Below are 24,640 nucleotides of genomic sequence, written 5' to 3' on the forward strand. Positions count from 1 at the left end.
CTCTCTTCACTGCAATCAGAATGTGAATCGTGGGGTAGGGCTGTAGCCCCTGCACCACATGGTGTGTCCCAGAGAAGCGTGACCACCCCCCCCCCTTGTATTTGGATCCCTAATGGTTGCGCCTCTGAGAGTGCTGCCGGCATTGGGTCCGGAGGGCGCAGTTGGGTGTGGGAAGCCACATGTGCGGACAACGGCTGAGCTTTCAAAATTGCCCTCCCCAGAGAGTCACCACCTACCATGCACACAAGGAGGAAGAGTGACAGGAGCTGCCACGGAGGGGGAGGAGGGAAGATAGACATTGCCTGAAGTGGAGAAAGGGAGGAATAATAGCAGGAGAAGGAGGAGGGAATAGCGGCAGGGCCATGATCCTTCCAAACACCAAGGAGAGAGAGAAGCAGCATGCAGGAGCTGAGGAGAGGGATGGAGTGAGAGGAGCATGAGAAGGGGGGAAAGAAATGTGAAATGGCAGTGGAGAGAGCGAGGCAGACCTTCTTCCTATCACTCTCACACCTTTCTAATTTTCTGCTTCCTTTTTTCCCCTGTTCTCTCGCTGCTTCTGTCTTGTTGTCTGTATCCCTCACTCTGTTGGTTTCCCTGCTTGTCTCACCTTTCTCCCTCCCTTCCTGTCTCTCCCATATCTTCCTCTCTCTCTTTCACCCTCCCTCTCCACCTGTCTCTCTTTTGCCCTCTTTGTCTTTCCCTCTCTCTTTCACCCTTTCTCTCCACCCCTCCCTCTTCATCTCTTCCACCAAGCCTCTCTTCCCCTCTCTCTCCCACAGTCCTTCTCTTACTCTCCCTCCCAGTCTTGCTCTCACCTGAACGCAGGAATCTCTCGAGGGGAGGGCGACAGCTCTGCCAGCTCAGAGGTCACGGCCGGTGACTCTGTTGAGTGAAGATCTTGGCTGCCTTAGACCCAGAAAACAGACAAATCATGGTCATTTCTACCTGTGCCTCCCTGTCTCCTAGGGTGGCCACAATCCAGGACATCCCCTTGGGAGAAGCCATACCTGAGCTCACCTTCCTCCTCCCTGGGCAGTCAGATCAGCGTCAGGGCGATGGCAGACCAGCCCCATGGGAAGGTAGCACCCACGCGCCCCCAGCGGCTGCTCCTCCCCTTCCTGTGCTCTCGGATTACACAGGAAGAGGGGACACACACTCGCCATGTCCCCGCCCTTCGTGCTGCGCCCCAAGAAACAGAGAGGACCCTGGAGGAATGGGGAGATGGGAGACGACCCCGAGGAAAATCGGGGAAGGGCACGATGGTGAGGAGACCAGAGGTAAAGAAGAAACCCAAGGGCAAGTTATGTTGCACAACGCTTAGTCCTTCCTTGGTGTATAAGGGATACATAAATCTTAATCAAGATAATAAAGAAGAAGAGGATCCTGGTGGCGGGGGGAGGAGGAGATGGAAGGGAACCTGAGAGGAATATCAGGAGGAAGGGGATGATAAGGGGAGGGAGAAGGAACCTAAGGGAAAGGACCCTGGGGAGAGAGGAAGAGGAGTTTAAGGGTAGGTGGAGATGAAGAATAACCTGGGGGAAAGAAGTAGGAGGAAAAGGAGAGAAACATGAGGGGAACGAGAAGGAGGAAATGGAGAGGAACCAGAGGAATGGGGACAAACTGGAGAGGAAGATGGATAAGCGCTGGGGTGGGGGAGTAAGATGGAGGGAAATGGAGGGTTAGTGGTGGATCCTGGAGAGGCAGAGGTGAAGCGGAACCTGTGGACGGGAGAAGAGCACAAGGCGGGACAGGAAGTGAGAGAGAACAAGGAACAGAAGAATGAGGATGCATCTCCCCATCCGTGTCTCCTTCCTAAATCCTACATCTGCCCATGCGTCCCATGCACATTTCTTCTTCTGTGTACAACCAGACCGAAAAGCCGGGTAACTGTCGGTCTTGTTCTTGCTTAAGCAGGAGACCGAGCCACCCTTCTTCCATCGCCTAACCAGGCGCTCTTCACCTGCCGACCCACAGGTGAGCTCTCTGCTCTCTTTCCATGAAATACGACTCTATAATACCCCCTTATATTCTTCCTCTCTCTCCCTCTCTCTGTCCCCCTTATCTCTCATTTTCCCTTTCCTCGGGTTTCTGAATAACTTGCTCTCTCTCCCTCTCTCTCTCCCCCTTATCTCTCATTTTCCCTTTCCTCAGGTTTCTGAATAACTTGCTCTCTCTCTCTTTCAGGAGATAAGCAGAGGTTTGCTCCCAGCCTGCGCAACGCCTGCAACCTTAGTACGTCACCATAAATCCTCTGTATCTCCGCTCGGTCGTCGGCGTTCAGCTGGTACTGCAGGGGGTCCCCCACGGGACCCTGGTAATAGGGACGCATGATGGAGCGCTTCAGGGAGGAGTGAGCCAGGCCCAGGCTGTGCCCGAACTCGTGGACGGCCACTGCGAAGAGATCCATCCCAAAGTCCTCTGGGAAAGCAGAGAAAAAGACAGGAATGAGTGCACGGCAGAGTGAACGAGGGACAAGTGAAAGAAACAGACAGACACACAGAGGGAGAGAAAGAGAGACACACACACACCGAAAAAAAGCAAGAGGATGCAACAGAGAGAGCCAGAAAGTACATTTAGGAACACGGGGGATAAACAGATAAAGCTTTAGGTTCTGTCCTGCACTCTGGTCTCATCCTCAAACCAGGGCAGTGCCCCAGGTCCTGCATATCAGGGGGGCTCACTGCACCATCACACAGGGCTCTGCCCCGCTGACTCTACTGACCAGTGCTCGGTCTCAGGCAGCAGAGAGCAGCCCCTCCCCCTCCCAGGCAACCTGCAGGATAACCGGGGCAGACAGTGCATAGAGCAGGGCAAAGATGAGCCACTCTGCTTCCTGCCCCAGCACCTGCCCCTCCCAGGCAACCTGCAGGATAACCGGGGCAAACAGTGCATAGAGCAGGGCAAAGATGAGCCCCTCTGCTTCCTGCCCCAGCCCCTCCCAGCCAACCTGCAGGATAACCGGGGCAAACAGTGCATAGAGCAGGGCAAAGATGAGCCCCTCTGCTTCCTGCCCCAGCCCCTCCCAGGCAACCTGCAGGATAACCGGGGCAAACAGTGCATAGAGCAGGGCAAAGATGAGCCCCTCTGCTTCCTGCCCCAGCCCCTCCCAGGCAACCTGCAGGATAACCGGGGCAGACAGTGCATAGAGCAGGGCAAAGATGAGCCACTCTGCTTCCTGCCCCAGCACCTGCCCCTCCCAGGCAACCTGCAGGATAACCGGGGCAGACAGTGCATGAAGCAGGGCAAAGATGAGCCCCTCTGCTTCCTGCCCCAGCACCTGCCCCTCCCAGGCAACCTGCAGGATAACCGGGGCAGACAGTGCATGAAGCAGTGCAAAGATGAGCCACTCTGCTTCCTGCCCCAGCCCCTCCCAGGCAACCTGCAGGATAACCGGGGCAGACAGTGCATAGAGCAGGGCAAAGATGAGCCCCTCTGCTTCCTGCCCCAGCACCTGCCCCTCCCAGCCAACCTGCAGGATAACCGGGGCAGACAGTGCATAGAGCAGGGCAAAGATGAGCCCCTCTGCTTCCTGCCCCAGCACCTGCCCCTCCCAGGCAACCTGCAGGATAACCGGGGCAGACAGTGCATAGAGCAGGGCAAAGATGAGCCCCTCTGCTTCCTGCCCCAGCACCTGCCCCTCCCAGCCAACCTGCAGGATAACCGGGGCAGACAGTGCATAGAGCAGGGCAAAGATGAGCCCCTCTGCTTCCTGTCCCTTCCCCTCCCAGGCAACCTGCAGGATAACTGGGGCAGACAGTGCATAGAGCAGGGCAAAGATGAGCCCCCCTGCTTCCTAATCCAGCCCTTCATCTCTTTTCGTTCCCCTCCTAATATCTACAGGGAACGGAAGGGGTGGGGGTGAAGCCGGAGGGGCACCAGAGCACATAAAAATCCCATTTTTTATTGCGTATTTTGATATATAATTTGTGGCCACTTGCTCTGTATTTGGTGAGGGTCTATGTTCTGCACGTGTGACGGAGATAAGGAATTCTGCCAATCTGCAGGTCCTGCGCAGGGATCTGTAGCAGTCCAGATTGTTCTGTTATCCCAGTAGGAGGTATATTGGTGTTTTAGGGCCCGGTAGAATATTTTGCATAAAGGGTTCTTGCTGTTTGAGAGCTGGGAGTTTGTACTGTTGCGGCAAGTTTGCTAAATGGGTTCTGAGTGACATTTCTGCAGGGTTTTATGTTATTTCACAAACTGTCTGATAATGGAGGGACGTTGTGTCATTGCTGCTGAGGTGACAACAGAATTTGAATTTATAAAACTTGTCCTAAAAATCTTTAACATGCAAGTCAATAGAAAAGTAACATGCACGTTAAAATTCCATTTAAGAGAGCATGCAATACGTTTTAGGGTAAGCATGGCAAGACCACATTATTATTCTGTTAACTCAAAACAGGGATGAGGGATGCGGAGCCTGGGATAAATAAGCCCGAGTGAAGCCCCCAGAGGTTGAAGGGGAGGGAAGGGGTGTCAATGGTTTCCCTCCCTCTCCCCCTTGGAAGAGGGGTCCAGTTGCAGGCTGCTAACCTGTTAGTGTCCATCAGGTCATAAGAACCATAAGAAATTGCCATGCTGGGTCAGACCAAGGGTCCATCAAGCCCAGCATCCTGTTTCCAACAGAGGCCAATCCAGGTCACAAGAACCTGGCAATTACCCAAACACTAAGAAGATCCCATGCTACTGATGCAATTAATAGCAGTGGCTATTCCCTAAGTAAACTTGATTAATAGCCATTAATGGACTTCTCCTCCAAGAACTTATCCAAACCTTTTTTGAACCCAGCTACACTAACTGCACTAACCACATCCTCTGGCAACAAATTCCAGAGCTTTATTGTGCGTTGAGTGAAAAAGAATTTTCTCCGATTAGTCTTAAATGTGCCCCATGCTAACTTCATGGAGTGTCCCCTAGACTTCTATTATCCGTAACTGTAAATAACCGAGTCACATCTACTCATTCAAGATGTCTTGATTTTAAACACCTCTATCATATCCCCCCCTCAGCCGTCTCTTCTCCAAGCTGAACAGCCTTAACCTCTTCAGCCTTTCCTCATAAGGAAGCTGTTCCATTCCCCTTATCATTTTGGTTGCCCTTCTCTGTACCTTCTCCATCACAATTATATCTTATTTGAGATGCGGTAACCAGAATTGTACACAGTATTCAAGGTGCGGTCTCACCATGGAGCGATACAGAGGCATTATGAATTTTCTGTTTTATTAACCATTTCCTTCCTCACATTAAATTTCATCTGCCATTTGGATGCCCAATCTTTCAGTCTTGCAAGGTCCTCCTGTAATGTATCACAGTCTGCCTGTGATTTAAGTACTCTGAATAATTTGATAACCTCACTCGTCGTATTCCTTTCCAGATCATTTAAAAATATATTGAAAAGCACCGGTCCAAGTACAGATCCCTGAGGCACTCCACTGTTTACCCTTTTCCACTGAGAAAATTGACCATTTAATCCTGCTCTCTGTTTCCTGTCCTTTAACCAGTTTGTAATCCACGAAAGAACATCACCACTGAAGGACAAGGAGGGGATCTGGGTGTGTGCCCAGGCGCCTAAATATTAATGTGTTCATCTCTGGTTCACGCCCCAAAATGCCCATTCCCTGCCCCTTTTTCAAACACTTTGCAGATGTGTGCACTGCGGGAGTTAAGCACGCCTCTCGGCCGCTTTTAAAATCTGCTCGGCGCGCACAAGCCCGACTTGTGTGAGTTTCCCCTAATTGATGCTTGCACCGGGCTTTTAAAATTCACCTTAAAGGCTTTGCTTCTTGCACTAGCAAGCTCTTGTAGAGAGCAATAACCGGCCTCAACGTGCACAAGCCCCTTACTGCAGCCGGGAGCTGTAAGCTGACTGTAATGACTCCACCACTCGAGCTCTATGCAGTAAAGCCCTTAGCAGAATTGTTCGAATTACCCGATCAGTCAACAAATTCTTGTCTATACAGGAGGTGTGGAATCTGGGGCCCAACGATAGGGTTACCAACTGCCTGAACTTTCTCTGGACAGTACGGATATTCAGGGAAATGCCTAGAAGCAGGGAGGAGGCTGTAAAATGACCAGCAAATGTCCAGATTTTAGTCCTCCAGTCCTACTGCAGTCCCAGCCAGCTGATTATCCGCAACCCCATGCATGGCTCGTCATCTTGGCTACCTACGCTAGCAAAGCCGGTGCCTCTTCTGCCGCATGCAATTCCACTGTCATCTGACACTGCAGGAGGGACAGAAGAGAACTCTATCCTGGAGCTAAAAACTCCAAGGCACAATAGGGAATCTACCCTCTAGGGTAGACAATGCATGACTGCACTCAAGACGTGGAGAGGATGCACAGCCACGCGTGGAAAGACACTGTTGGCACAGATTTTACTCAGCTTGCAAGTGTTCAGAGTTTTCATACTTGAAAGTTGGCAGCCCTACCCAACGATAACCCAAAACTGAAAACAGAAATGCATTTCCTCGTGTACAGGTGGCGCAGACCCCTGCCTAAGGGAGACTTCTCTTCCATCCTAGCTGCACTTTCTCATCAGCACCACCCAGCCTGAGTGGCACGGTCCCATCGGACCCACTCTCTTAAAGGCGCAGGGACTGGTAGTGTCATTCAGAGCCCTCTAGTCACCCGGCCTGCCTCTGTGCCTTTAAGGAGTCAGGACCCATAGGACACCGATGGTCAGGCTGAACGGTGCAGAGGAGGAGGAGCCATCCATCTCAGCGCTGCATGGGTGTGAAGGAAGCCCCCTCCCCAAAAAAAACCTCCCCTAACCCACCGCCACTCCCTTATCATTGGAAGGGGCCTCCCCTTGCCTGTTCCTGTACCTAGGAGTGCCTAAGAGGTAAATCTGCTGCTGCTCCTGTCCTGTGCCAAATGCAAAAATACCAAAAAGCTTCCTACAAAAAATGAGCAGAATCCTTAGGAAAAGAGTAAAAGCAGCAGCAAAATCTGTGGTGTCCCGTCAGCAGGGCCAGGAATGAAGCTGAAGGAAGGGGGCTCCGGGGTGGTCTCGGGGAGGTGAAGACGCCCCCTCACCTGCTGATCGGAATGTCCAGTTTTCATCGCTGTCAAAATGGACGTTGCCAGCCCTGAGGGGGTCACCGGGGAAGAAGGCGTGAGCGACCATTCCCCCCGTCCCATCGAAGGGGTATCCGTCCTGGTGCTCCCTCTGCAGGAACTCCACCACAATGTCGGGGTTGCGGGCTCTCACCTCGTGGAAGGTCAAGGGCGCGGCGTCGCTCCACACTTTCAGCGCATAGTGCATGAGCACCCGCATGGTCTCCCGGCTGAGGAGCGAGTGCCGTGGGTACAGTTTCATCCTACGTGGGGGGAGTGACAGAGAGAGACAAGAGCGATGAGGACAGAAAAAGAGAGAGAGAGAAGGTAGGCGATGAGAGAGACACAGAGAGAGTACAAGAGACAACGTTAGTAAGGCTGCAGGGTCCATGCCACCTTAAAGCAGCTTAAAATATCAGTTTATCTGTCTCAGGTCTTTTTACATTTATTTTTTACCACAAAATTATTTATTTATTTTTCTAAAAAAAAATGGTGTGCACCAAAAATATGGAGCTGGGTGCCACGACCTATACCTTGCTACCTGACTTTCAGGAAGAAAGCCAAGGTAAGGTTCTTCAGCCAGGCCTTCCCTGCCCCCAGTGCATTCACCCCCCCCCCCCCCCCCCCGTCTCAGCTCCTCGTTCCGATTAAGGACTGAAGTTATACACCGTGCACTCCCAATGCTTTTCCCACCGTAAATCTGAACACCAGTGTAAATTATCTCATTTACAATTTATCTGCTCCTAAATGTGATTGTAATCTGCCTTGGGGGCCATTCTTGGTGAAAGGCAGGATATCAATGTTTGTAAATGATTATGTCCACCCCGCCTATAGTTTAAAACATGTTGCTTGAGATTCCAATGCATTTACTGGTTTCTCAGCTGTTGTAGTGCACCAGAGAGATCTGCCGAGTGTCAAAATGCTGGAGAACCTGTGCTGGGGTAAATCTGTGAGAGAGCAATGTGAGCAATGAGCCCCCTCTAGTGGTCACAGTTAAAAGTGAAGCTTCTGCTTCTTGGCCATTAGTTTAAGGTTTACTTGTTGTGCAGACCCCATGGGGTTCACGGCGAGATGGCTCGTTTTGATTATTGCCCCCATTAGGAACACATCCCTGATCTCTGAACCGATGACAGGCAGTCCTGCTCAGCACCAGCTCTGTCCCTCGCTGCAGCGATTTTCAAATTATTCTTACTATTATCTAGTTTCCTTATTATTTTTTCACAGCATCGGGGGTGATTTTATAAATACCTGTATTGGTGCAAAGTCTGTAAACAACTTTTACCCACAGACTACTCTCATTTTGAAAATAAAAGTACTTTCCTTTTGAAAACTATCCCAAAAAATGATTCGCACACATTGACACCTTCTAATCTGTGCAGGTAGTGTCAAACACACGCGTGTCAAACTCTTCCCCAGCCCTGATCCTGCAAATGCCTCTTCACACTGCAGAAAAATGCTTGCACATAGAGACTTTCATGCATGCATGGAGTTTTATGTACATATAAGATGGGCAATTTTCTAAAAGCCTACTACTTGGACTACCGACTTCAACATCAGACCACTCCAAATCCGAAAACATAGCTGCCAGAATCCTAACAGGCACAAAAAAACACGAACATATAACCCCTATCCTTATATCTCTACACTGGCTCCCAATAAAATTCCAAATAGAATACAAGTCACTGACCATCATACACAAAATATTACATAAGGAACAATCGGACTGGTCAGGCAAAAACATCAGTCTCCATACTCCTCAACGAAACCTCCAATCAAACAATAAAGGCCTCTTGACAATTCCTTGCGTCCGAACAGCACAACTCACAACAATCCGAGAAAGAGAATTCTCCCTCGCTGACCCCAAAATATGGAATACACTTCCGACTGAACTAAGACTACAGCCCAACTTAAAAACATTCAAGAAAGATTTGAAAACATGGCTTTTCACCAAAGCCTACCAAGACACCCAATGACAACCTTACAACCCCCACACAACAGACCTCCTATCTGGAACTAGACACAAACATATCCCTCAAACAACATAACACCTCGAACACTTAGCTTTGTTATACTTTAACTTAACTGTTCCCCTGAAATGTTAACTGTTATCTTCCCTTTCTCTCCCCGAACATGTTCTCCCCTGAACTTATACTTTTACCTGACTTTGGTTATGATCATTGTACTACCTCTTTATAATGTCTTACACCAATCAAAATTCTCCTTCCAAAATCCGAAGCAATCCCCATAGGGCGATGCACATCTACCATCTGCTGGAGACTGAGAATACTGGCAAGCTGGGGTCACTGCAGAGTTATATATACTGTGACAACAGCTTGATCTGTCTCCATCTGCTGGCAGGGAAGCATAACCACTGGTCCTGAGTCCATCTGTCTACATGTTAGGAAATTGTCTGTTTTTATCTTCCCTTAATCTCTTCTCCACAGATAGAAAATCAGAGAAGAAAACATTTGCAGATGAGGAAGAGGCACAAGAAGGACAGACAAAGAGAGGCACAGAGAAATACAAGCGACAACCAGAGGACAAAAGAGACAATGAAGTGTAGAAGTGAGACTCAGTCCTACTCACTTCCAGGAAATGTTCCTCTTGGCCCAGGAAGTCCCCACACTGTGCTCTCTTCTCTTTTTGCTTCTCCGTTTTCTCTTCCTCTTCTCCAGAGGGACAGGGTTGATATCAGGTAGCGAGCAGCGCGGTGTCCGGATAAGTGCCAGGGTGGCATCATCTGGGGCAAGAAAATAAAACAGAATTGCTTGGGCACCTGAGGCGAGCGGTGGGGAGGGCAGCTGCCTGTGACCTGGAGTGGGATTCAGGTCTCGGATATTCCTAGTATAGACTTCTATATTTGATATTGATCCTAGATGTGATACCTTTTAGTGGACTGTTGGAATGAGCAGTGATTCCCACAGTCTTGGAGACGAAATTAGTCTGACTCCAGCCTCTCTTAAAACCCTTATCTTTATTACAGCTTCACAAACATACAACAGTAGACTGTCTTCCCTTCAGAGCAGTGTACTTAATTACTCACAGTTCAGCTTCATCTCTGCTCAGTGTTTGGACAGCAAAATTCTACAGGAGCTGCCTTCCTCCTGGAGACCTGGGCCTGGTCTGGTTATCCCCACCTGGATCCCTCTGCCTCTAATTCTCCTCCAGTGCTACATGGCTCTGCGTACTGTGATGTGCATGGTGCTGGTCAGGCTGGTGCATGATCAGAAAGTCTGACCCAGCACTGCACACCTCACAACAAACACAAAGGAGGCTTAGAAAGTCAGTAGCATTATAGCGAGAAAGCTGAGATCTAGAAGGAGAAGAGGGTGGCAAGATTGTATGTGTCAAGTAGCAGTAAAGAAGTGATAAGTAGTAGGATTAGAAGTTGATGGTGGATGTCCTGGCCAGGATCTTGGAATGGGAAGAGAAGAGCAAGGCTTAACATGTGGGGGAACAGGGTAGAACACAATTCTGGCACCTTCTTTTCAGGCTTAAGAGGCAAGCAGCAGGGGTGTTCTGCTCCAGCCCCTCCCCTCCAGGCAGCCTGCAGGGAAGAGAAGAGGAGGGGCTGAGCCTGAAGCACACAGAGAAGAGAACAGCCACTCTGCTCTCCAACCCAGCTCCTCCTCTTGTTCCCTCTCCCCCCACTTTTCCTCCTGTATTGCAGGGAATAGAAGGGGAAGGGGTGATGTTGAAGCAGACACCGCAGATCAAAGAACAGGCACAAAAAGAATTAGTACAGGTTTGAAAATGGTAAGCAGTAATGCCATTTGTTAAGGTTTCAACCCTGGTTTTGATGAATGGCATCATTACTCAATTTTCAATGTTATGCTAATTCAATCCCTTTTTGTGTCCATTACGGAGGGCTTAATATCTGGCAGAATAATCTAGAAGGGCATTCTGCCACCTTTCTTTGGGGACCCAAGAAAGCGGAGCAGAGCCGGTAGTGTATATCAGTTATGGCTTCCCTGAGGAAACAGTTGCATGGATCACTTATGGCTCCCCGGTCCTTGGAGGAAGCAGAGCTGCTTATTCTCAGACAAGGGCAGCCACAAGGAGTGAGTCAGAGAGTTCACACCTGGCCCCAGCACCTTCCATCTCATCCCCTCCACAGTTCCACTTCCTTTCTGTCTACAAATTAAACCCTGGAGGAGAGGCTATATTCTGCAATTGCACAACTAAGGACAAATTATGTGACAATTATTGCAGCTCTGGAATCATGGGAAACTATGGTCTGTGCAAGTAACTAGTAAAATCTTGAAAGGTCTAGAATGGGTAAATATGAATCTGTTATTTACGCTTTCAGATAATAGAAAGACTAGGGGCAACTCCATGAAGTTAGCAAGAAGCACATTTCAAACAAATCTGAGAAATGTATTTTTCACTCAATGCACAATTAAGCTCTAGAATTTGTTGCTGGAGGATGTGATTAGAGAAGTTAGTGTAGCTGGGTTTAAAAATGTTTGGATAAGTTGCTGGAAGAGAAGTCCAGAAACTGCTATTAATCCAGCCCCTGCCCTGACACCACCCCTCCCCCTTCTCTTCATTCCACAGGACTTATTATGTTTATAATCGCCGAGGATAAATCTATGTTTTTGTCTCGCTACTCTACTGTTCTTCGTTGATTATTTTATCACTCTCTAGTTGTTACCTTTTAAAATCTTTCCTGTCTTCCATCTTCCAGGTTTTCGCTCCCTGTTTAATGTAACTTTACCTTCTTCTTAAATTGTCAATTTGGTTTCCCCCCTGTTCCATTGTAAACCGTTACGATAAGACCTTCGTCTTGAGTATCGGTATAGTAAAAGAATTTAAATAAATAAATAAAGTTGACTTAGGGAATAGCCACAGTTATTACTTGCATTAGTAGCTTTGGATCTATTTAATGTTTGGGTACTTGGCAGGTACTTGTAGCCTGGATTGGCCACTGTTGGAAACAGGATGCTGGGCTTGCTTGATGGACCCTTGGTCTGACCCAGCATGGAAATTTCTTATGTTCTTATGACTGACTTGCAGGGAAGCTTAAACATGGACTGGAAGTTTGATGATTTCCCTCCATCTCCTTCCTTTGCTCTGTGAGTTTCATACCCAGAATTCCTGTCTCAGCAATGCCCGCAAAGCGCTGCATGGTCCTCATTGCAGTGGTCACCGCCTCCCAGGTCTGCAGCTTGCCTGTGATTGGATCAGGTAGAGGGAGATAACCATAGTGGGTCAGCCAGTCCTGAACAAGAGATAACAGGTAAGGCATTTATGAATCACATGATTGTGGAACCCTTTTAGTTCTTATATTAAGCATGAAGCACTGCAGTGACATCATTAAACTGTTACAAAAAAAAAATGGCTGAGGTCTGTTTCAACGCAACCAATGGAAATGTGTATGAGATTCTAATCAGCCAACCCCAGCCAATCAGAAGCCAACTTTCAGGTAAGACTAAAAGCCCTAAAGGGGGTTTTAAATTCTATGAAAGCTTAGAGTACCTGAATGTAAACCGATGTGATAGCTCAGATCAAATGTCGGTATAAAAAAAAAAAAAAAGCTGTAGAAGTTATTTAAAAAATGTTTTGGATGTTCTGAAAAACATTTTAGGCAAGTTACCAAGCTCTAAACACTTATAAAATATATATTGTTTTTCTCAAAGGATTTTCTGTGAAAGAGAACCTTTTCAGAATGGCATCACGTGGCAGCCATGGGCAAGGTCCTGGCATCCCACATATGCTGGCATGATGACTGCACAGGCAGCTGCCACACCCCAGGGATGCTGATTGCTGAGGGCTCTTCCAACCAGCCAGAGATTTTGGAACAGAGCTACAGATAAAGTGAGGTTTTGCTATTGCTTAGAGGCTGTGGAAGGGTTGGGGAGAATGGGAGAGTTCGTCTGTAAGTTAGAGGCTGTGGAAGGGTTAACGCCTTCCCCGAGAAGATCCATAGATGTGGTAAGATACTGGGAAGGGGGGGGGGGGGGGAATCAAAGAGATTAGGGGAGAGGGCACCTGGTCTACTTTTATCTTTATTGTGTAAGTTCAACTTGTTTGTTTCTTTGTTTTATTTCATTGATCTAACACTATTGTAACCTACTTTACATTTATTGTAATCTGCTTTGAGGCCATTTAAGGTAAAAAGTAAAATATCAAATACCAATCAATAAATACAATTTGTTTTTCATTTTCCAGTAAATAAATGAAATGTTTTATTTAAAATTATTTGTATACTGCCTTATGGTCCTAAGACCAATCAAACTAAATTAACAAAACAAAGAAAAAGAAACAACAAAACAAATTAAAACTTTTTGCAGTGCACACCCTTACAGACTACAAGCAGCAGAGTGCACCCTTGGTATCTTATAGCGGATGAAAGTTGTGATTATGCATTGTGCTTCATGATATCCGCTTGATGGTATTATGTATTATTATTATGTATGATAGTATTATGCTTGATGTATTATGCATTGCATTTCATGTAAGATATCCGCTTGATGGTGCGCATGAAGGAAATACAGAATCCCCATGGTTTGGATGGACTTCAACACGATATACTCACCACAATTTCACTGCTGTCATCAGCTGCTGTGGGAGCAGGAGTGGTCTGGACGGGCAGGAATGATGCCAGCCAATGGATAAGCAGCAGCAGCACAGTCGTCATCCAGATCCAGTCTCCAGCCATCCTCTAAGCCAAACCTGGATAGCACTGGCCCATGGAGTGAGAAGGTGCACAGTAAGATGTTCCCTATCAAAGGCTGGTGAGGAAATGCCACCTGGCTGGGAGCTGCTCTGTATTGCATTAATCCAGTGGCACAAGCTGAAATTAAAAAAAATAAATAAATAAAACAAAAGTCCAGGATTCCCCTAGACACAATCCTACACTCCTTCCTAAGTGCTGAGAGACTCCGCCAGACACACCCCTCCACTTCTATCCTTCTCTCCTCAGTGCTGAGAGACTCCGCCAGACACACCCCTCCACTTCTATCCTTCTCTCCTCAGTGCTGAGAGACTCTGCCAGACATATCCCTCCACTTCTATCCTTCTCTAAGTGCTGAGAGACTCCCTCAGATACACCCCTCCACTTCTATCCTCTCCTCAGTGCTGAGAGAGTCTCCCAGTCGTACCCCTCCACTTCTATCCTTCTCTAAGTGCTGAGACTCCGCCAGACACACCCCTCCACTTCTATCCTTGTCTCCTCAGTGCTGAGAGACTCCCCCAGACATATCCCTCCACTTCTATCCTTGTCTCCTCAGTGCTGAGAGACTCCCCCAGACATATCCCTCCACTTCTATCCTTCTCTAAGTGCTGAGAGACTCCCCCAGACACACCCCTCCACTTCTACCCTTGTCTCCTCAGTGCTGAGAGACTCCCTCAGACATATCCCTCCACTTCTATCCTTCTCTAAGTGCTGAGAGACTCCCCCAGACACACCCCTCCACTTCTATCCTTGTCTCCTCAGTGCTGAGAGACTCCCCCAGACATATCCCTCCACTTCTATCCTTCTCTAAGTGCTGAGAGACTCCCCCAGATACACCCCTCCACTTCTACCCTTGTCTCCTCAGTGCTGAGAGACTCCGCCAGACACACTGCTCCACGTCTATCCTCTCCTAAGTGCTGAGACTACCCAGACATACCCCTCCACTTCTCTCCTTCTCTCCTCAGTGCTGACTCTCCCAGGCATACGTCTTTCTCCTTTACCCCTTGTCCCTCAATGCTGGGTAGCTCCCCTAGGCACACTACTTGTCTTCCTTTCCTTTCACTCCTTTATGCTGGGTGACACCCTTAGACACAGCCCTCCACCTTTACCCTTTGCCCCTCAGCAACAGGTGACTCCCTTAGGCCCATCCCTCCACTTATACCCCTCTCACCTTACTGCTTTTCCCATAATCTCATTACTCCTTACATTTGCAGTCCAAATTTTACAGTTTTCAGAGTTGACTTTAGGTGGAATGGGAACTACTTAACCCCACTCCTGGTCTCACTGCACTAAAGGGGATTACCCCAGAGGACAGCACTGCACTAGAAGGGTGTCCCTTCTGCCAATTTTGTCTTCTTTCTGTTTATAGTCTCTGAGTGGTGCCCGATGATTCTTCCACTCACTCTGCGTATCCTAGATCTCATACCTGGGCAAGATCTCTCTCTTCAGCAGGATTCTGCCATAGACAGGAGTTAAAAGAGGTCATATTGTTGTTAAAAAGTTTTGAAATTGCTGGTCCTTGTTTGTAACTACAGAGTGATAAGTCTTAGATGCAGGGGCTAGCTGCTCCTTCTTCCTCCAGCTGTGAGCCTCCGTCCCAACATCTGTTCTCTTTATTCCAACTGTATTCCTGGGAGACAGATGGGGAGGAGGAGAAAGAGAGAGAAGGTAATTTATTCAGTCTCATGAATGCTTGCGTGTAGGACAGACTCCAGCTCTAGGATAAAAGGGGGTTGGTGTAGTCTTAATCTTACAATGAGAAATGAGAGAGAGAAAAAAAACTGTGAAAGAGAAAATATTAGAAAATGCCCACAATTGACAACTTGAATATTGAGATCAGGAACTTAAAGCTTCATAAAAAGCAATGTAGATTGAATTCATCATTTATAACAGAGGTGATCAACTTCAATCCTCAAGAGCCTCAAGCAGGCCTGGTTTTCAGGATATCTACAATGAATATGCATGAGATAGGTTTGCATGCAGTGCCTCCATTCTTATGCATATTTGTTATAGATTTCCTGAAATCCAGGCCTGTCTGTGGCTATTGAATATCAGAGTTAGCCACCCCTGATTTATAAATATCTGGTGCCAAAGCCTGGTGGCAATCTGGATTTGTATCTGATTCAGCATGACCAACCCATGGACTCCTAGACTCAAGGCTTTGGCACCAGATATTTATAAATCAGGGGTGGCTAACTCTGATATTCAATCCCCACTAGGCAGTGACATTAAAATCCATGATGTCAGGGAAAGGTACAGGTCAAGTAATTGGGACTGGCAGAGGAGGCACTTCAAAAGGCAGTTCCTCCTTTAAAGTTAAAAAGGGGCCTGTTCCAATCCAAAATCTCTGGAGGGGCAGGCAATTCCAGCCAGAAAAAAACTTAAATTTAAAGATGATGCACCGCCACCACCTGTTTCTGACCCCAGGGAAGGGGAGGCTGAGCCATCCAAGGCAATTGGGGCAGTGGAGAAAGCAAAAGAGTAAGACTCAAAAGCAGCAGTGTGACAGCATACTCTAGTTAGCGCTGACAGTGTAGCGCAGTCACTGTTTGCTTCTGATTCCAATGAAGAATCATCTTGTATGGGATTCCCTTCATCAGAAATGGAAGTCACAATAGCTGAAGAAGGTTTAGAAGGATTAGTTAGTTCCGTCTTAGCCTCCAATTCAGTGCTGGAGGAGAGAGAGGAAACTGATGATGAGGAGGAGGAAGAGCAGTCAGTGCAGGCACAGAGTGTGACTGATGCCCCTGACATTGCTTCTCAGGGTCCACCCACTACTTCAACTCCAGTACCAGCATCCACCCCGAAGACTATAGAGAAGGGATCACAAAAGAAATCTGTGATCTGGAGCCACTTTAAAGTGAGGAAGGACCCACTTTTTGCTCAGTGTAATTACTGTGCCAGGGCTATTAGCAGAGGCAAGAAAGTGAGCCATCTAACCAATTCTGGAATGATGCATCATATGCAGAAGCAACACCCAACAGTACTGCCATCTGGGGATGGTGGCAGTACCAGTCAGGGGACCTCTTTTTCCAGGCAGCATAAAGTGGTTGAAAAGGAGCAGAGTCACCCCACGTCCTCAGCCCCTTCTAGTAGTCAGGTGGCAGGCCAGCAGCCCCCTGCCATGTGTCAGAAGCGAAAACTCACCATGGAGGAAATGGGGTGGTGTTAGGTAGCACTATCCTGGGGAAGGAGGCAAGTACCCTCAAAATTTGTAACCAGGAGCATAGGGAAATGATTGCCCTTGATAACCAGCCCCTGCAGATAGTGGAGAATGTAGGACTAGACCAACCTTGCTCAAATATTGATTTTATTTATTAAATTGTAACCGAATTTTATTGGCACCTGTTAGAATGTACAATAACCTACATTACATACCTTAGCCTATGTGCCTATTTGTAAACCGTTGCGATGGTATATAACTTAGCGACGGTATAGAAACATTTTTAAATAAATAAATAAATTGCAGTCCCCTCCAGAACCACATTTAGCAGAAAGGTCATCCCCAGCCTATACAACCAGTGTCGCAATTGCATCCCGGCGCTGCTAGCTAAGGCAGAGGGGAGTGTGCATTTCACCTGCAATATCTGGACCACCATGAACGCTTCACACTCTTACCTCTCCCTGACAGCACACTGGTGGGACCTGGCTGAAGCAGGGGCAGGCAGCAGCTCTATTAGTGAACAAGTATCAGGGTGCAGGTGGGCTTTACTGCACAGCCACCTGATGGACGAGGCCCATACCTCAGCCAATATTCTATCATGCATCAGAGACATGCTGAGGGCTGAAAACTACACCAGCGAGACAGGAATATTCAGGCAGGGTTCTTTGTCACAGACAATGGTGCAAACATGGTAAAGGCATAATATGACGGGCGCTTTCAGAGCATCCGATGTTTGCACACACTCTGCACCTGGCAGTGAAGTCAGCTCTGGGGTTGGACTCCAATTACCAAGAGAATGAATACCTGCGTAGGTTAATACAGAAGTGCAGGAACATAGCAGCGCACTTCCACAGAAGTGTGAAGGCGGGGCAGGTTCTCCAACAAAAGCAGACTGATTTGGAGATGCCTCACAAGCGTCTCATTCAAGACCTTGCCACCCGGTGGAATTCCACCTTTATGATGCTGCAGAGGTTACTGGAGCTGCAGACACCCCTTCATGAACTTTCTGGTTCAACGGACATAGGTGTGCAGAATCCCCTAGGGCATCATGATTGGTTAGTTATGAGTCAGCTGGTAAAAATCCTGCAGCCCTTCAAGGATGCCACGGAGGAGCTGAGTTCCAGAAGTGCCACCTTGGCTGACATCATCCCTATAGTTAATATTCTGGAGGAAAATTTGGAGGCCTTTAAACAGGAAGAGAGAATGACTGCTGAGGTGCTGCGTTCTCTGGACTTTTTGCAGAAGTAGGTGCAAGAGAGATTAGGACCTTTAACAAAACACCACACATACATGCTCACCACAGTCTGTGATCCCCGTGTGAAAGGGAAACTCACCCTACAGTCCGATTGTCTCCTATTGGTGAAGGACCTGCTGTTAGTAAATGTCTGTGAACAGGAACATAGGCAGAGACAGATTAGGCATGAAGCAGAGGAGGAAACAGCGGGCACTTCAGAGAGTAGTGCAAGCCGAAGCAGGAGCAGCACTGTGTCAGCGACAGCTACTACCTCCTCCTCCTCCACTTCTGGGCACAAATAACTTATCCAGCTAACTCTGATAAGTGAACTCCAGCCAGAATGACTTACCTGGATAAAATTTAGCCGGATAAGTGACAGCAATATTCAAATGTCAGCATTTATCTGGATAACTATCTGCAATTATACGGATAAATGTCCTCAGATATCGATCTTATTGGATCCTCACAGTCGCATATAGACAGGTACTCGATGCTCGACACATTCACAGGGCGACTTTCAGCCCAGGAGGGTTTGGTCTCCAACAGGTAAATTTTATCTGGATATGTTTTCCATTATCTGGCTCAGCTCGTTCCCACTCCTGCCCTAGCAATTTCACCTCTGGGTATGTGGTTTTTATTTGTCTCCCTGTACAGCTTTACTCTGAGAGTCCAAGAGAGTCTGGCCGGCCTCACATTATTTCCTAGGAGAGGGAAAATTAATGTTAATTGTTTTTTTCCTTCCATGGAAATTCTTGGGAGCTGAACTGGGATATGCAAGTGTTGGAGACTGAGAAGCGACAATGGCAACCGCCACCTACTGCACCCCACCCATTCACAGTCACTCCCTGCAGCCCTACGCCTGAGGTGAGCGAGCTGTAGCAACTCCCACTCTCTGCATGGCTCCGGTTCCTCTGCTCCCCGGTCTCCCACCCATTCACAGTCACTCCCTGCAGCCCTCTGCCTCCAGGACCTCCCGCTCTCTGCATGGCTCCGGTTCCTCTGCTCCTCGGTCTCCCACCCATTCACAGTCACTCCCTGCAGTCCTCTGCCTCCAGGACCTCCCGCTCTCTGCATGGCTCCGGTTCCTCTGCTCCCCGGTCTCCCACCCATTTACGGTCACTCCCTGCAGCCCTCTGCCTCCAGGACCTCCCGCTCTCTGCATGGCTCCGGTTCCTCTGCTCCCCGGTCTCCCACCCATTCACAGTCACTCCCTGCAGCCCTACGCCTGAGGTGAGCGAGCTGTAGCAACTCCCGCTCTCTGCATGGCTCCGGTTCCTCTGCTCCTGGTCTCCCACCCATTCACAGTCACTCCCTGCAGCCCTCTGCCTCCAGGACCTCCCGCTCTCTGCATGGCTCCGGTTCTTCTGCTCCTGGTCTCCCACCCATTCACAGTCACTCCCTGCAGCCCTCTGCCTCCAGGACCTCCTGCTCTCTGCATGGCTCCGCTTCCTCTGCTCCCCGGTCTCCCACCCATTCACAGTCACTCCCTGCAGCCCTCTGCCTCCAGGACCTCCCGCTCTCTGCATGGCTCCGGTTCCTCTGCTCCCCGGTCTCCCACCCATTCACAGTCACTCCCTGCAGCCCTACGCCTGAGGTGAGCGAGCTGTAGCAACTCCCGCTCTCTGCATGGCTCCGGTTCCTCTGCTCCTGGTCTCCCACCCATTCACAGTCACTCCCTGCAGCCCTCTGCCTCCAGGACCTCCCGCTCTCTGCATGGCTCCGGTTCCTCTGCTCCCCGGTTTCCCACCCATTCACAGTCACTCCCTGCAGCCCTACGCCTGAGGTGAGCGAGCTGTAGCAACTCCCGCTCTCTGCATGGCTCCGGTTCCTCTGCTCCTGGTCTCCCACCCATTCACAGTCACTCCCTGCAGCCCTCTGCCTCCAGGACCTCCCACTCTCTGCATGGCTCCGGTTCTTCTGCTCCCTGGTCTCCCACCCATTCACAGTCACTCCCTGCAGCCCTCTGCCTCCAGGACCTCCCGCTCTCTGCATGGCTCCGGTTCCTCTGCTCCCGGTCTCCCACCCATTCACAGTCACTCCCTGCAGCCCTCTGCCTCCAGGACCTCCCGCTCTCTGCATGGCTCCGGTTCCTCTGCTCCCGGTCTCCCACCCATTCACAGTCACTCCCTGCAGCCCTCTGCCTCCAGGACCTCCCGCTCTCTGCATGGCTCCGGTTCCTCTGCTCCCGGTCTCCCACCCATTCACAGTCACTCCCTGCAGCCCTCTGCCTCCAGGACCTCCCGCTCTCTGCATGGCTCCGGTTCCTCTGCTCCCCGGTCTCCCACCGAATCACAGTCACTCCCTGCAGCCCTCTGCCTCCAGGACCTCCCGCTCTCTGCATGGCTCCGGTTCCTCTGCTCCTGGTCTCCCACCCATTCACAGTCACTCCCTGCAGCCCTCTGCCTCCAGGACCTCCCGCTCTCTGCATGGCTCTGGTTCCTCTGCTCCTGGTCTCCCACCCATTCACAGTCACTCCCTGCAGCCCTCTGCCTCCAGGACCTCCCGCTCTCTGCATGGCTCCGGTTCCTCTGCTCCCCGGTCTCCCACCCATTCACAGTCACTCCCTGCAGCCCTCTGCCTCCAGGACCTCCCGCTCTCTGCATGGCTCCGGTTCCTCTGCTCCTGGTCTCCCACCCATTCACAGTCACTCCCTGCAGCCCTCTGCCTCCAGGACCTCCCGCTCTCTGCATGGCTCCGGTTCCTCTGCTCCTGGTCTCCCACCCATTCACAGTCACTCCCTGCAGCCCTCTGCCTCCAGGACCTCCCGCTCTCTGCATGGCTCCGGTTCCTTTGTTTCTCAGGGAAGTGTCCTGTGATGGGAGCCTGTTGTCATCCTGTATTCCAGGAATTTGCCCCTGAGCTGGGACCTGTCTCACGCATTCTTCACTTCCATCTCCACAGCTTTTCATTCTCAGGTTTCCTGGCCATATTCGCTCCCCTCCCTCTCTTGCACCCTTTTATTTCTCTCTCTCTTGCTCCTTTCATTTTTACATTCTTTCAAATGTTAAGATACTTTCTTAGCCTGCCAATCTGAAGGTGGATTGTGCAAAGTGGTTGCTGTTTATTGCCTATGGACACATGTAATTAAGGCTCAGGAAGCAGGTTGAGGTATAGGTGATGCCTTCTTATTAGGCTAACGTAATGCATGTGTGAGAAGCTTGGGAGATTTGTCCCTTCCTCAGGTGGGAGAAGAAACAGAGCAGTTACACTGGATAAACAGTGCCGAGTCAGGGAAGTCGTAGGCTGCCTGCAGCTGGATAAAGGGACGGCAGAGGCAATGAGAGGGTAAAGCTTTACAGCTGGATAAAGGGACGGCAGAGGCAAAGAGAGGGTAAAGCTTTGCAGCTGGATAAAGGGACGGCAGAGGCAATGAGAGGGTAAAGCTTTGCAGCTGGATAAAGGGACGGCAGAGGCAATGAGAGGGTAAAGCTTTGCAGCTGGATAAAGGGACGGCAGAGGCAATGAGAGGGTAAAGCTTTGCAGCTGGATAAAGGGACGGCAGAGGGAATGAGAGGGTAAAGCTTTACAGCTGGATAAAGGGACGGCAGAGGCAATGAGAGGGTAAAGCTTTGCAGCTGAAGGGCTCTTTGCATGATCAGGGCTAAGAAAGCCACTGTTCTCATTAAGTCATTTTGTGTCTGCTTCAAAGTATTTGAAATGTCTCCCGTTCCTGTGCGTTTCTAAAGTCCCCTGACTGTGAGGTCCTTAAGGGAAAGGTCTTCCTTGGGGAAGTGTCCGGTACTGAGCTGCCTCTCTCTCTGTAACGTTTTATCTTGGGTCTAGGAAGAGGGAGTCTTAATGTACAAAGTGGAAAAAGTCTGGAAGAGAAATAGTTCCCTACTTCTGACAATTCTCACACTCGCACACTCTCTCATTGTCTCTCTCCTTCTCTTTATTCCCCTCTTACCTGTTCTTATCCTCTGGATTGAAATTCTGTTTTCTCTTTCTCTTAATTCCTGGCCTCCTCAGACTCCCAAAAATGCAAAACCGCGAGCCCTTTGCTGTTTGTGACCTTCTCTGCCCATCCAGGGACTGAGAGACTCCACCCTCGGGCTCTGCCTCTCATTCACTGGCTCTGCCCCTCCCCTCATCCACTCATTCTGTCCTCTCCCTTCTCTCTCTGATGCATTTACTCAGTCCCCTCCCTTCCCTCTCATCTCTTCCCTTCCCTTTCTCATCCACTAGCTCTGTCCCTCCACTCCTCTCTCTCTCATTCACTGGCTCTGCCCCTTCCCCCTCCTCTCGCGCTCTCTCTCTCTCATTCACTCGCTCTGCCCCCCCCCCAATCCACTCACTCTGTCCCTCCCCCTTTCTCTCTCATCCACTCTCTCTGACCCTCTCCCCCTCTCTTCCACTCGCTCTGTCCCTTTCATCCTTTGCTCTGTACCCTCCCGTCTCTCTCATTCACTTGTTCTGTCCCCCATTTTCTCTTTCACTCACTCTGTCCTCTCCCTTCTTTCTCTCTTCCACTCACTTTGAACTTCTCCCCTCAACTCTCTCATCCACTTGCTCTGTCCCCTCTCACCTCCTCTCTCACTCTCTCTCTCTGTCCTCTCCTTGCTCTCAGATTCAGGAAGCTGTATTGGCATGACAATCTGCACCTGTTGCCAAAATAATACATAATGTGGTTAAAAATAAAAGAAAATGTAAAATTCCGTCACTTTGTCTCCTCCTCCCGTTCTTTTTCTCTGCCCTTCACCCTCTCCCCAGCTCTCTATTTGCTTGGAAATTGGGCAGAGAGCAGATGGGTCGTATGTCCCTTACCTGCCGTCACAGTCTAGGATTTCTTTCTGCTCATTGTCTGTTAGACTCTGCTTTTTACAGTTTACATGTGTAAGTGCTTTCCAGAGGCCTCTCCCCCCGGTTCTGACAGCGACAAGGCCCAGGACAGAGAGACCATGCTGGGTCCTGCTGCAGGATACATTATGTATTATATATTGTGCTGCTCCAGGGGTTGCACCATCTCCTCTCTCTCTCTCTCTCCTCCTTTTAATTCCTGTAAGTGTTCACAGTAAATGGCTTTCTTTTCAATAAACCCCTGGCTGCCCCCACTCAGAGCTAATTAAATTCTACAATTCCCCTCCACTTTCCAGAGCTGCCAATCTTCCTGCTTCCGCTTGCCCTTGCTTTCTCTCTCCCTGGCCATCCTTCTCCATGTTTCTTGGGCCACTGAACATGCATTAAATTTGCGTTTGTTATTTATGGTGCTGGTCTTCTTAGCTTTCCCCTTTCTCTTCCCTAGGGCCAATCTCTGCTTATTCCCTCCTTCCCCTCAGAGGAACTGAAACCTCCCCCTGCTCCCCACCTCTCTCATTCCCCAGCACCTACTTAATACTCCAGTTATTAGTTTAAAGCATGGTATGTCCCCTGCCTCACCTCGCTGACCTGAATATCGCAGTTACTGTTGCCTGCAGTCACTTTATTTCTACGTATTACTTACTACATTATTATTATTGCCAACCCAGTCCACGAAAAAACTTGTCATCAACCAGCACCAAGCAAACCCTTCTCATTCAAAAATGATTTTATTCTGGACTATAAAAAAGATTAACTTTACGTTTATAACATGTATCCTGTTATACCCTTAATTCACAATTGTTAAGAAAATACCTTTTGAATCTTGTAAACCGTTGTGATGGCTTCACCGAATGACGGTGTATATAAAACCCAGGTGCTAGTGCTGAATTAAACTCCTTTATTTATTTAGTTTTTCTATACCGTGTTGGTACATACCTTCACACCGGTTAACAATATTTCTTAAAATAACATAAAAAGAAAATACATTAAATTTCGTAAAAAACAATCATAAAAATAGTAATACATAGATAAAATTCATAAAACAAATTTGAATAATAGAACGAAACAAAAATAAAACCAAATATTTCCTGGTTACGCATTCCTTCTGCCCCCTCCAGCCCCACTGTGGTACACCAGGCCCTGGCAGGGCAGGGGTAGCCACTAGCCCGGGTCGTCCAGTCAATGCCATGACCACATCCGAGGAGAAGGTCGACTCCATCAGAAGGGAGAGTGGAGCCCTTCAGGAACGTTTCCCAGTTCTCCTCCCGTTCGGTCAGTCTGACTGCCAATGCAGGTATCGGGACGGTGCAGATTTGGGTGTGGAAGACTTTCAGCCACCCCCTCCCCCCTCTCTCTGAGAAGGAACAGGCTCTCCTCTCAAAAGAAACCTATAAAGCTGAGGGTGGCAGCAGTTTTTTTTCTTTTCCTCAGAGAAGCAAAGTTTATGGCTGATTGCTTCCCCATTCACCAAATTTTCTAACCTTGATTAAATTAGACAACAATTTACTTGTCCCAGAGTCACTGTAACTGCTCCTGCCTTACAGGATTTGTATCAGATTTCACTCTTTCCACACGCAGACCTCCCTTCAGATAGCCTAAGGGTCAGTGTTTACCGTATTTGTCTCCTTATGACAATTTCTCTGACCTCTTTAGACCTCTTGTTAGGCAAACGTTTTTGTGTCCTCTTTCCTCTCAGTCTTCTCCAAGCTTTCTA

The 24,640-nt window shown here is 49.0% G+C and overlaps 1 protein-coding gene across 7 annotated transcripts in view; it reads right to left on the reverse strand.

Annotated features, from left to right (window-relative positions):
- LOC115075181 (matrix metalloproteinase-17-like) overlaps positions 1-22,230 on the reverse strand; it is a 33,027-nt gene extending 10,797 nt beyond the window's left edge. The window contains exons 1-10 of one of the 7 annotated variants that reach the window (XM_029575413.1): positions 22,037-22,230; positions 18,479-18,830; positions 18,230-18,280; positions 15,159-15,362; positions 13,595-13,852; positions 12,145-12,277; positions 9,643-9,796; positions 7,036-7,319; positions 2,242-2,418; positions 816-906 (exon numbers count right to left, since the gene is read on the reverse strand). In XM_029575413.1, coding sequence (XP_029431273.1) covers positions 816-906; positions 2,242-2,418; positions 7,036-7,319; positions 9,643-9,796; positions 12,145-12,277; positions 13,595-13,717 — 962 coding nt within the window. In that variant the 5' untranslated portion in view covers positions 13,718-13,852; positions 15,159-15,362; positions 18,230-18,280; positions 18,479-18,830; positions 22,037-22,230. Of the gene's footprint in view, positions 1-815; positions 907-2,241; positions 2,419-7,035; positions 7,320-9,642; positions 9,797-12,144; positions 12,278-13,594; positions 13,853-15,158; positions 15,363-18,193; positions 18,281-18,478; positions 18,831-22,036 lie in introns of those variants that run through there. The other 6 variants (XM_029575410.1, XM_029575416.1, XM_029575415.1 and 3 more) reach the window with 6 other exon arrangements.
- Between the last annotated feature and the right edge of the window lie 2,410 nt (positions 22,231-24,640).

Source organism: Rhinatrema bivittatum, chromosome 13 (assembly GCF_901001135.1).
Source record: "Rhinatrema bivittatum chromosome 13, aRhiBiv1.1, whole genome shotgun sequence".
Taxonomy (NCBI): Eukaryota; Metazoa; Chordata; class Amphibia; order Gymnophiona; family Rhinatrematidae; genus Rhinatrema; species Rhinatrema bivittatum.